This window comes from Vipera ursinii (assembly GCF_947247035.1).
Source record: "Vipera ursinii genome assembly, chromosome: 3".
Classification (NCBI taxonomy): domain Eukaryota; kingdom Metazoa; phylum Chordata; class Lepidosauria; order Squamata; family Viperidae; genus Vipera; species Vipera ursinii.
Window position 1 is genome coordinate 113006683 of NC_139516.1, and position 13154 is coordinate 113019836.

The 13154-nt window shown below is 37.5% G+C and overlaps 1 protein-coding gene across 7 annotated transcripts in view; it reads right to left on the bottom strand.

The window, feature by feature from the left end:
* Nucleotides 1–13154, bottom strand: part of RABGAP1L (RAB GTPase activating protein 1 like) — a gene marked incomplete at its 5' end in the record, with an annotated part of 182714 nt that overhangs the window by 3215 nt on the left and 166345 nt on the right. For all 7 annotated transcript variants that reach the window (XM_083359445.1, XM_083359446.1, XM_083359448.1 and 4 more), the window contains 5 exons: nt 991–1185; nt 3046–3117; nt 4361–4444; nt 6277–6381; nt 8179–8289. In XM_083359445.1, coding sequence (XP_083215571.1) covers nt 991–1185; nt 3046–3117; nt 4361–4444; nt 6277–6381; nt 8179–8289 — 567 coding nt within the window. The remainder of the gene's footprint in view (nt 1–990; nt 1186–3045; nt 3118–4360; nt 4445–6276; nt 6382–8178; nt 8290–13154) is intronic.

The following is a 13154-nucleotide window of genomic DNA, read 5'->3' on the forward strand; positions in this document are numbered from 1 at the left end:
GGACTTTACAAACCCTAATAATTAACATAATTATCTTGACACACGGGATGCTTCCAAATAAGGTTTTATTACATACTTGTTTTGTCTTAATCATGGAATGTTATGGAGAAATCGACATATGTCTTTTCACCTTAATCCCATGCTGTTTTCCATAGCTTTTTCTGTTCTCTCCAATAATGATCTTTTGTACTTAGATATCCACTTTATGGGATATCTATGGGATGCGGTGGCTCAGTGGGTTAGGACGCTGAGCTTGTCGATCAGATGGTCGGCAGTTTGGCGGGTCAAATCCCGAGTGCCGCGTAACAGAGTGAGCGCCTGTTACTCGTCCCAGCTTCTGCCAACCTAGCAGTTCGAAAGCACGTAAAAATGCAAGTAGAAAAATAGGGACCACTACGGTGGGAAGGTAACAGCGTTCCGTGCGCCTTTGGCGTCTAGTCATGCCTGCCACATGACCACGGAGACGTCCTCGGACAAGCCTGGCTCTTCGGCTTTGAAATGGAGATGAGCACCGGCCCCTAGAGTCAGAAACGACTAGCACGCATGTGCGGGGGAACCTTTACCTTTACCTTTACCTATCCACTTTATAATAATAACTTACAGTAATTATGCAGCATGCTTCAGGCTATCCTTATAAAGACAACAAAAATATATTTATAAAATTTGGTTACAATTTTGGTATCAGGAATGATCTGAATCAAATCAAATTCAATCTATGCCCTGCTTAGAAAGATTTTGATCACGTATAAATCTTTGAAATATAAACAAATAAGAAAAACAAAACATCTAATCAAATAATTAAAAAAGATAAAAGTAAGAATATATGAAAAGCAGCATTTGCATCTTTGACAGCCATTGATAAGGACAGCCATTAACTTTCAAAGACCATCATGCAGGAGAAAAAACAAAATCCATTCTTTGCACGTTGAGGGATGCAGTGACAATCAGTACATTTAACAATGCAACAAAATGCTTCCAAAATAACATTACCTGTATTTTGCATTTGGCTTCCACAAGTTGTAGCTTAGTCTGTGCCAAGTCCAGTTCCATCTCTCGGAGTTGTTTCTTAAGGGCATCTTTCTCATCATCTGAGTCTTCTCCTGAGCTTTCTTTAGCAGCAGGCACTTTTAGTGTTCCTTCTTTACTGAAAATTTCACTACAGTGTTTGCAAGTCATCACCTTTCCCTGAAATAGCCAATTACAGGACCAATTAATAACCATGATGCAAAAAGAAAAACAGAAAAGTCCACCATATTCATTATATCAGTCTGATATTCTGGTGAGTAGTCACTGAGCAAATAAAATCAGATGATCCATGTTCATCTCAGCCAAGAATATTATCTAATATGACATTAACAAGAGTAAATCTATTACAGACTATGAGTATCACTGGGTATGAAACATATCTTACTATATATCATACATACTACATACCTTACTATATTTTTAATACTGTACCATGCTGCATAATGCTTCTTTCTGGGATTACAATAAAATTGTATAATATAAAGTTTATCTATATTTAACATAAATGTAATAATATAAGGAATGGAGGGTTAGTGATCTAGGAAACTTTTTTCCCCTCTTTCCATTACTATAAAATTATCTGGAGTTTTTTATTTTGGGAATGTTCCCAATCCACACTTTTAAAAGGAAGAATATATAACATACTAGTGCATTGGAATGTAAAAGCAGAGTTGTAGTTCTCACTGTGTCAAGAAGCAACACCCAGATTGTTGGGGGCAATTAAGCTGACTTTGTAATAATGCCGCTTGGGGGGTGTATGAAAGCCCTAATAAGCAGGCATATACATAGAATGAAAGCTACTGCTAAGCTTGTAAGCCGCCCTGAGTCTTCGGAGAAGGGCGGGATATAAATGGAATTAAAAATAAATAAATAAGGAGAAGCATCTGCAAACCAGGCCAGACTAAAAAATCTAGTAGATTTTGTTCATGTTGCCCCTTGACAGGAGAACAGCATACTTACTGAAACTGCAGCAGTATTGTCACTTCGTATTTTCTAAAGAGTACGCCTATGTGTTAGTGGGAAAATGATTGAACAACGAAGCATCCTATATACTGTGCCTCAGTAAATGGAAAAGGGCAGTTAGAAGAGAGCAATAAATTGTAGCACAACTGAGCAAGAACAGGAGATATGAGAAAATGTTCACAACAGAGTTAGCACCTGATTCATTGCTCGTTCTTCAGCACTGATCACGATTATTTTTCAAGAGCTACTCCTGTTGACCTGCTAGCCTATGGGCTGTTCGGATTGCAGATGCAAAAATGGAAGACAAAGTTAGGGCCCTCACTGAAACGGGATGGAGACCTGTTCCCATTTCTTTGTTTGTAACATGTCTTGGTTTAATTTTTGTTAGAACTTGCTAACAAAGAATCTAATTTGTCTTGTACTGTTTGCCAATTTGATGGGACATCCCTTAGTAAGACTCTAGTTGTTCAATAAACCTGTGTGTCATTGATAGGTTCAGTAATGTTTTGAAAAACATTATGACTGAGAATAATGTATGATTATTGTGATTCTACTGTTTGAACCAGTTAATTTTCATTCATTTTTTAATTCCTTCTTATTCTGATTACTAGTAATGTCTGCTGACAACTCCCACATTTCTTTTCCAGATCCTTGGATTTTGTGTGCTTTTTCTCTTTCTTTGTAATCAGTGTCAACTGTACTTAGAAGGTTGTTTCTAGAACCCTGTCTTGGTTTTTGAGTAGATTTTTTAAATTTAGTTTTACATGGTGATTTTGATGAAAAGGCTGCACCAGAGTAGACATCTCAACTTTCCTTTGATTTAATCATATCAGGTTCCACATGATATGTAATCATGTCTCCCTTGCAGTAAGCCCCACTATACAAAAAAATTTCTTAGGCTAATACCTGTAGAACTCCTAAATCTTTATTGGTCACAGATAATTTAGCAATCTGGTTTCAGACTGAGAAATTGCCTGTTTCTCCCGCCTATCACTAACACTACGTATCTTTAAATTTAAAGTGAGGTGTAATAAGCTGAGAGAAATCAATTCTCACCTTTACAACTTCAAGTTCTTCTTTACTGGCTACTTGTTGTCTTTCTAGTCTGCTACTCAACTGGGAACAAATCTAAAAGAAGGTGGAATATTTTAAATAGGACATCCTTTTCAAAGAAATTTCAAAAATTAAGCATCCTTCAATAGCAACATTTTAAAAAATGAATCATTATATCAGTTCCTTACAGTGTATCAACTCTTGTCAAGGGTCATTCACACCCAACTGAATGATATTTCCAAGATTATTAAAACTAAGATACCATGACTGCTGGTATGAGGGTCATGATAAGCAATCTATAATATGCCTATTGCAAATTTTGAACATGGAGAACGCATGTTTGGTGGCTAAGAAGTAAATTTTAACTTCTAACAGGTTGAGATTGGAACAGGGGATTAATCAACACCTTATACGTTAGTATTTTCAGTTAAAAATACTAAAATACAAACACTAACAAAAAATTGCATTAGGGATTATACAGAAATAAAACCCTAAATATATTATCATGGTCAAAAGAAAGATATCAGAAATGAAATAAAGAACATAGGGTACTGTTTGAAATCAAAACAAAGCTATGGCTGGACAAGACCAAATCATAGATGGTAAAATTCAAATTACTTGAAAATCCAGGAAAAAACATCTCAGGCTTACACTTTTTAATATGTTTAATATCTCTTTACATTAATTTAATTTAATTTTAATTTAATTTAATTATATTTTTATACCGCCCTTCTCCCGAAGGACTCAGGGCGGTGTACAGGGCAATAAATATAAAAAACAGAATACAAAAGTTAAAAAACCATTAAATATAATGCCCAAATTTAAAATTTAAAACAATAATTAAAAACATATTAAAACCCCAACCCTAACCCATCAGACCAGGTCAGATTGCTCAAATAAATACGATTTTAGATCGCGCCGGAAGGAGCGAAGGTCGGGGGCCATCCGGAGCTCAACCGGCAAGCGGTTCCACAGGTCTGGCGCGCCCACAGAGAACGCCCTCCCCCTGGGGGCCACCAATCGGCATTCTTTGATCGGAGGCACCCTGAGGAGGCCCTCTCTGTGGGAGCGCACTGGACTTCATTCTATTTTTAAATTCCAAATAAAATTGAATGGTTGATTTCATATTAGGTACTACATCTCTTAAAGACCCAAAGTTTCCGCGTACCTCTGACACTGTTAAAGCACCTGGGCCATACCATTTCAAAGTTCTACCTAGAAATTAATGTACTTAACGGAATCTTTCCTCTCCGAGTTATATAAACTTAAAAGGAAACTGAAAATTTAACATCCATCCCCCAAAATTCAGCATAATTACTTGTTTGTATTCTGAAATGATTGCACTTGTCTTCTTTATTTCAGATTCCGCCTTCTCCAATTGCTTTCTGAACATCTCCTTCAGCTGCATAAAGAAAAAAAAAATCAATTAACACTAACCTTAGTCAAACAACTAAACAATCTAGGTAACTAGAAAATAACTTAACAATTTTGAAACATACTTTGTATCTAAAAAAAACCCTACTACCATTTCATATCTTTGGTACATTGCTGAGTGTCACTGAATTGCAGCAGGATAGAAATGTGGACATAAATAAACTGAAAATGCTGAGCTATAACTTATTTTAGGAGATTAAATTATCCATTTAATTTCTAGAATAACAAAGCATTGCTATCTTAATTAAAAGTCAACTGGCTTTTCATCACATAAAAGTGTGCCGTATTGTGAAATTCCTGAACCGGAAGATAAGATAACCTTGATTGTCATTTTTTACTGTGAGCACACTGGCACACATTAAAAATGAAATTCTGTTGCCCACTTTCAAGAAGTTACTGACTTGCACCGGGATCTCTCATAAATTTTTAACCCTGCATTAAAACTAATTCCAGTGTGTTGAATATATATGGAGTAATGAATTGGCTATTAATTAGCTGTAGCTAATTTTTTAAAAATCCTTTGAAATATGATTTTTTTTACGCTGATATATATAAATAATGTTAACTCTGATTTCTCATTCAAGAGGTGCAAGAATTCCAGGATAGGTAACAAAAGGAACAAGTAAGGGATGACCAAGCTGAGCCCAAGGGTGAAGTCAAATGCATCATCAGTTTGGAATCTACACCCCCGTAACAGATCTAAGTCCAGCACCCCTTCAAGTCTGTTTTATCTGGTGCCTATCCGCCTTAAACATTAAATAGTTCAGATACTTGGATATAGATAGTATGAAATAAACTTGTAATAATTTTGAACTCTATCCTGGCTCCTGACTCTTGCACCTGACAGAACACATTAGCTTAGGCATCTTAATGCTCGTTAGTCATACTGATTTATAAAGACACCATAAAAGGTAAAGGTTCCCCCGCACATGCGTGCTAGTCGTTTCCGACTCTAGGGGCCGGTGCTCATTTCCATTTCAAAGCCGAAGAGCCAGCGCTTGTCCGAGGACGTCTCCGTGGTCATGTGGCCGGCATGACTGGACACCAAAGGCGCACGGAGCCCTGTTACCTTCCCACCGTAGTGGTCCCTATTTTTCTACTTGCATTTTTACGTGCTTTCGAACTGCTAGGTTGGCAGAAGCTGGGACGAGTAACAGGCGCTCACTCTGTTACGCGGCACTCGGGATTCGACCCAAGCTGCCAACCATCTGATCGACAAGCTCAGCGTCCTAACCCACTGAGCCACCGCATCCCATAGATATCCCATAAAGTGGATATCTAAGTACAAAGGATCATTATTGGAGACAACAGAAAAAGCTATGGAAAACAGCATGGGATTAAGGTGAAAAGACATGTGTCGATTTCTCCCACCGTAGTGGTCCCTATTTTTCTACTTGCATTTTTACGTGCTTTCGAACTGCTAGGTTGGCAGAAGCTGGGACGAGTAACAGGCGCTCACTCTGCTACTCGGGATTCGACCCGCCAAACTGCCGACCTTCTGATCGACAGGCTCAGCGTCCTAACCCACTGAGCCACCGCGTCCCTAAAGACACCATAGTCATGCTAATTTGTTTCCTAATATGAGTTTCAAATCTGTCCAAGAACTTTAGGAACTATTTTTATTAGTGATATTCAAAGAGCAAATACCTCAAGAAAAGGTTGTTCTATGTAACTGAAACAACAAGATTAATGTACACTAAATGTTTAAGAGAATCAAAATCTCTTTACATTAAGAGAATGGTACTTTCTCTGTTCCCTTCTCTTTGGTATGACCCCATGAACCAGTGGAACTCCCTTTACCTCTGCTGTTTCTTTTTCCTGTTTTCGCTTCTCCTCTTCAGTTTCCACTAGTTTTTGTTTGGTCAGGAGCAGTTCCTTATTCAAAACATCTGCTTTATCTTCAGCCTGAGAATTTCAGAGTGACATGGACGGAGCAATGAGATCCCCTGAATAAGCATGGGCAATGCAGGCATGGGTCCATAAATAACATATGGATATACAGTAGGTGCAACTGGGGTCTACCCCTCCCCCAAATTCTGGAACTCAGGATGTAAAAGATTCCCTGTGATACATATATCTATATTGAAAGATCCAAAGCCACCATTTCCAATCCAATTATTTTTATTATTCTGCCAGTAGTTAAGATGTGGAGCAATTGTTTATCCTTGTAGTAACCAAACATAACACTAACTCTGCTTTTTAAAATAATTTTATTAAGGTTTAAAGTTATCAATTCTGTAAAACTTTTCAATTTTAATAGTATATCTAATAATATTAGCTACTGTTACTACTGAATAGTAAATGAGTATACACTTTTAACAAAGAAACCATTATATTCAAAAAAATCCATATAGTGGAGGGAAAGAATAATAATAATAATCCTCTATTAAATCCCTTAGATCAGGGGTCCCCAACCTATGTGCCGCGGCCCACCTCTGCCTTAGATAAGAAAGATTAAATGCCCCTAGAAAATAAAGGAAAAAAGAAAAAACTCAATACTAAAAACAACCCTCGGCAACATCATATTTAATTCTGGTTTAAACAAGAGCCACTTTAAATAAGAAACCAAACTACTTAAGATGACATTATATGATGCTCTTTAATGTAATCGTTACAATTCCACTGTTAAACAAGTTACATCTAGACCATTTCAAATCATAATTTTCCAGCACAGAACAAAGAGAACCAAATTTTTAAAAGCATTCTTTTTTTGTTTTTCGCTCAAGTAATTAAGCTTTTAGGTGATAAGAAATAACTAACGTTATTAAAGCCAAAAACCATTAACTGGGAAATATAAAATACTCCAATGCTCTATTCCAAATGTCTTTCATATTATCCAAACTTACATTTCTAATTTTTAGTTTTAGTTTCAGAAAAGGCCTTCTACAATACCAGAATCAGAATAGAACTGGAAGGAACCTTGGAGGACGTCTAGTCCAGCCCCCTGCTCAAACAGGAGATCCTATACCAGGGGTAGGCAACCTCGGCTCTTTTATGACTCATGGACTTCAACTCCCAGAATTCCTGAGCCAGCCAAGCTGGCTCAGGAATTCTGGGAGTTGAAGTCCATGAGTCATAAAAGAGCCGAGGTTGCCTACCCCTGTCCTATACTATTTCAGACAAGTGACGTCCAACCTCTTCTTTAAAATGTCTCTAGAATTTCAAAGACCCCATAAAGACATTATGACTAAACAATGTACATAACAAGTATTTGTACTGTGCTGCTATTCTGTCTTTTCAGATAAACTGTATTCCTTTTGTAAAATCTTAAAAGTTGTGTTGTTAATTAATATAGAATAAAAGCAATGATCCTGTTTTAAAAATACATTTTCTCAGCCATTTTCAAATAAAAATAATTTTAAATAATAGTGCTCCAAAATCCCAATTTCTCATAAGAGAAAATATAAAATTTCAGTTTTCTGATCAATAAGACCTATATATAATCAATCGCCTTTAATACTAAAAAAGGAACTGAAATTCTACCATAATTTGAACCAACCGTTCTCCAGGATTGCAACAGTAGTAACTGTCCAGCTGAACCCACTAAGTATTCTGTTTATACTTCTAACTCAATTTCCACACATAATAAATGGCAGGCATTATACAATAATTATGTTTTCTATCTTGGTTTATTTATTTCTTTGTTTTACTATCGGACTCTAGATTGCCACAGAAATCTAGTTTTAGAGGAAGGCTTCTTACCTGGTCCAAGTCATTTCGTAGAGCAATTTTACTTGTTACAAGTTCATGAGCAAGGTCATCATTCTCTTGCTCAAGTCGCATGCTGGCTTCCTGAAGCCTGCGATTCTCCCTCTGCAGAAAAAGAAGAACCAACAAACAGAAAGTTAACAGAACAGTTAAGAGAAAAGAGAAGAGAAGGTGTATCCATTTATACTGTAGAAAAGAGTTTTAGAAGTTGCTAATTAATTGCATGCATCAAAAGCTAAGCAGTTAATGATATAATGACACACTGTTCATCACTCAACCAGATTAAGCTCAGGTGCTCAAAGTCGTGTTCGTATTTGATATGTATTCTATATGTAAATGTCATATTTCATAATTAATCATGTAAAATACTTATTTTATCTTGAATATAAAAAGCATTCCCTCCCTGACATATTATGCCTTGCCTTAAGAAATATCCACAAATAAGGAATATTGTTGACAGTTTACTCTGCTGCCCATTTTAGTTTTGTTACATTTTAATATATTTTATATGTAATTTTATTGTATTATTTTTTATTTTTGTTCTTTACCTTCCTGATGCTGGTTTTAACAGTAATAAAGATTTGATTTGATATTGAAGTTGAATTAATAATATCCAAAGCATGCTTAATGTCTTTTTCTCTCTCTGCAGCAGGACTTATGACATAAGATTTTGAAGCGGCTAGCTTGACTCAATCTTGTCTTCAAAATGCTACTTTCATTACTACTACCATATTGATTTTTTAAAAAAATTCATAGAGGCAGAATCAAATTATATACATGGAATCTCTTAAGAAGGAACAAAAGTAAAAACAAAACAGGCTTGCTTGAGAGATAGACAACGACAGTTACATGTCTACCTATTCAAAGTAAAAAGCAAAGTTTTAAAATGAAGAATTTACACAAAAGGAATATAGGCAGAATATTTTATTTTAACCTTGGAACTGATCATGACAAAATATAAATATGTGCATGGTTACACATAAAATAGGAAACATATGTTGTTTAGCAGCCAGAACAAAACAGCCCTAGTCAAGTGTTCCGTGTTCTGAGGATGGAACAGACTTTGAATGTGCCACATTTTCTCCATCTAGAATAAAAAAAATCAAGTAAGGGATGGCCTTCATGCCCATAGTAGTACTGAAAGCCTGTTCAAATGTGGTGTGAAAACTTTCCCCTACTCTTTAAGTTTTCCATTGCAAATAGAAAGAACATGAAAGTATTTTGGTCTGTGGCCACACATGGTGGTACTGGGACTGTTGCAGTCCAGAAGGCTGCTGCAATTAATGCCTGACTTGCCTGAGGTTGGTTCCTGGGAGAAGGGGCCACTATAAAGAACAAAGTTATTACCTCCCTCCCTTTTCCAAAGCAAAAGATTATCACACACACAGACACACAGACACACATACCACTTATTATGGCCACTTCTAGGTTCTGAAAAAAATTGTCAGCAAAAATTGCACGTAAATAAGAAATATTAAAAATGCTATAATAGAAAAATACTACTAAAATACTACTGTTCAAAATCAGAAACAATAATGTAGATGACAAGAGTAAAGAGTATATGTAACAAGGCCCAGTAAATCAACCCAACAGAAAATCCTTAATTTTTAATCTCCTTTGAAAGCTCAACATGAATACAACGAGTTTCAACATGAGTTTTTAGAGTGCATGCATTAATACATACATATTTGAACTAGCGAAATGCAACCAACAATGCATTTTTAAAATACATCCTGAAGCTATATATCAACAAAATAAATGTCAAAGTTTAACCAAATGAACAGTGAAGATATTGTGAAAAACTTTAAATTGGTTTGCTAAATTTTGCTGTGCAAGTATAGTGCATGTGCACTCTGCATTTCCTCATGTCTTGTTGATTTTTAACCTCGATGATCTTTATCACTGAAAAAACATCATTTCTTTTTAAAAGGCATCATGAAATTTAACATCTAGAGAACAAATACCATGTATAGAATATAAAACCTATGCAAAAAAAGTTACAAACCCATTCCAATATGCTACAATGTTAGTAGTTCTATGTATAACTGATAACAACCGTTACAACTTTAGCAACACTTATGTATGAAACACAGTGGTTCATGCACATAATACACGACTGGATTTACCTGCCTTATTTTATCTCCACTGAAATGCTTCTTTATGCGGGGACATTGGCATTCTGTTGATGGCATTCGTGAACTCTAATTTCCCTACAGTGAAGAATATTTAAGAAACAACAATTTACTTACCCACTTGACAGACAAAAAGTTGCAAGTGATCCTCTTCTCCTTTTCTCTGGCCTGGAACCTGTTCTGCTGCGATCCAGAGAACTGCCTCCGTGTGCATGTGCTTTGAATGGTATGGGGCCTCTTCAGTCACTGCACCTTGACTGATTGGGACCTAGCAACATCCTTATGGGCAGTGCACGAAGGAGGGGGCGAGAGTGGGTGGGAGAGCTTTGAGAGAAAGCTGGCAGAATGCCATTTTAACTTAGGTGGGGCAATAGATAGGCAGGCCCCAGGACAGATTTACTCAGCTGATCCCTGACTGAATCTCTTTGTCATGTACATCACTCAGGGGAAAGAAGCCAAGGCTCACCCTAATATAAAATTAATAAAGGCTTTAGAGCGGCAAACCAGCTGCTATCGAATGGACGGACAGCACTCCCAGTGGACAGATGGCTGCCTGTGATTTGAAGGGTGAAGCAAGGGGTTATCTCTCAATTGCTCTCCAGTGGCTTCATGATAAAAAGGATGCCTTAAGAAAGAGGGTGGTACTACCCACTCAATATTGGCATGGGAACAATGGGATATCACAGCATTACTTGCCCTAGATCTCTCATTCTTCAAGCTGACTTAGTTTGGCTTCTGTTTTTTTTTTTTTTTTTTGGCAATGCAGCAAAGACGTTATCCCAAGATGAGGCTGGTATGCTTGGGCATGCTAAGAAAATTTCCAGGCTGGAAACAGAATCCTGTCTGCTGCTACTACTACTATTATGGGTGTTATAAGCTTGTCTTCTCTTGGATACAGCCTTTTCTCCCTTACTGTTTCTGAGCCTTATTTGCAACAAGGAACTTTGTCTACAGGAGAGAGATCTGTTCCTGATCAACTTTCCTTCACCTTTGGGTCACTTCCTGGAATTGCAAGTTTTTCTTAAAAAATGAACTGAAAGCAAAAACTGACTCATGTTGTATAGCATAAGCATAAAGACAGCTTCAATTATTTCTCTACTGCTGGGGTTCAAAGGGACATGCATTCAAGTGCTGAAAGTTTCACCAGCCACATCTGCAATATATATATAATTTCCAATCTGATGCCTCTGAACCAACTTGCTGTTTGCTCACAAATGATTGCTTTACTTACTGCAGGTTTCCTATTGCTGCTACTAATAGTTTTCTATCAAAGGTGGTGATAGGTGTAGGTGTAGGATTTAATCACCTCTTAGGCACCTTCCAACTGTATGATTGTATGACAGTAGAAGATGCCTAAGAAAGTGCTTAAGTATCCGTGATGTTGAAAAAACATTGGTGTCTCAAGAGCTCCTCCTCTACTTTGCTAATGATAATCTACTGATTACTCTGCATCACCTCTATCACTGTTTGTGTTCTTCATTCACAGGGTAGGGTAACTCTTTATTCCCTTGTCCCTCAAACTCAGCTTCTCAGCTTCTAAGGGAGGGTAGAGGTAACTCACTATGACCTAGTAGTGGTACACACTATGATGACAATTGATGCCACTATTTCTGCTGCAAGAAGTATTACCAATTGGCCTTTTATCTGATTGTAACTTCCAAGTCATTGTTTTTTAAAAGTTAGGATTTCATGGAAGGGGGAGGATTATATGGCCACCATCTAACTATAAGAATTATTCCACCCCCACCTCAACAAATAGGGGTAGAGTAAGTAAAAGAGATATGTCTTCAGGAGAAGATAAATTTAAAAACAGAGAAGGATGACCTCTCTCTTCTATCCAGCACTCAACATTGCTTTAAAATTCACTACTAGTAAAGCAAGCAATAGTAGCCATATTGCTACTGCTTGTAGTTGGCCAGCCCATGGAAGGGCAGTTGATTTCATCCTCCTTCCCCATTGGCACAGCAGTCTCTCCCCTTGGCTCTTTAGCCCTCAGACTTCTTATAAGGAATTCTGCTCTGCTCTGCCTTAGCTTTCCATCCCCAGAACACCCCACCCAGTCTAAGCCAACCAATGCAGATACACAACTGGTTAGACATGGAAAAATACTCTAAACCAGACAACAACAACAACAATAATAATAATAATGAGGAAGGGACCTTTGAGGTCATCTAGTCCAGCCCCCTGCTCAGGCAGGAAACCCTATACCATTTCAGACAAATGGCTGGCCAGTCTCTTCTTAAAAACTTCCAGTGTTGGAGCATTCACCACTTCTGGAGGCAGGTTGTTCCACTGGTTAATTGTTCTGTCAGGAAGTTTCTCCTTAGTTCTAGGTTGCTTCTCTCCTTGACTAGTTTCCATCCATTGCTTCTTGTCCTGCCTTCAGGTGCTTTGGAGAATAGCTTGACTCCCTGTTCTTTGTGGCAGCCCTGAGATATTGGAACACTGCTATCATGTCACTCCTCGTCCTTCTCTTCGTTAAACTACACTTACCCAATTCCAGCAACCGTTCCCTATATGTTTTAGCTTCCAGTCCCCCAATCATCTTTGTTGCTCTTCTCTGTACTCTTTCTAGAATCTCAACATCTTTTTTACATCATGGTGACATGTCAAACTCGTGACGTCATGTGACATCGCACAACATATCGGAGCTTTTTTGCCATTGCCGGCAATGGGGTGGGCGTGGCTTTCCGATGACGCATCCGGCCCGTGGGCCGGTAGTTTGACACCCCTGTAATCTAAACCAATAATCACAAAACCCAACATCAAATTGCTGAGCAAGGAATAACACTGAGCATGTCAAGATGTCGCTCAAAATGGGCAAGTCTTGTTCTGAGT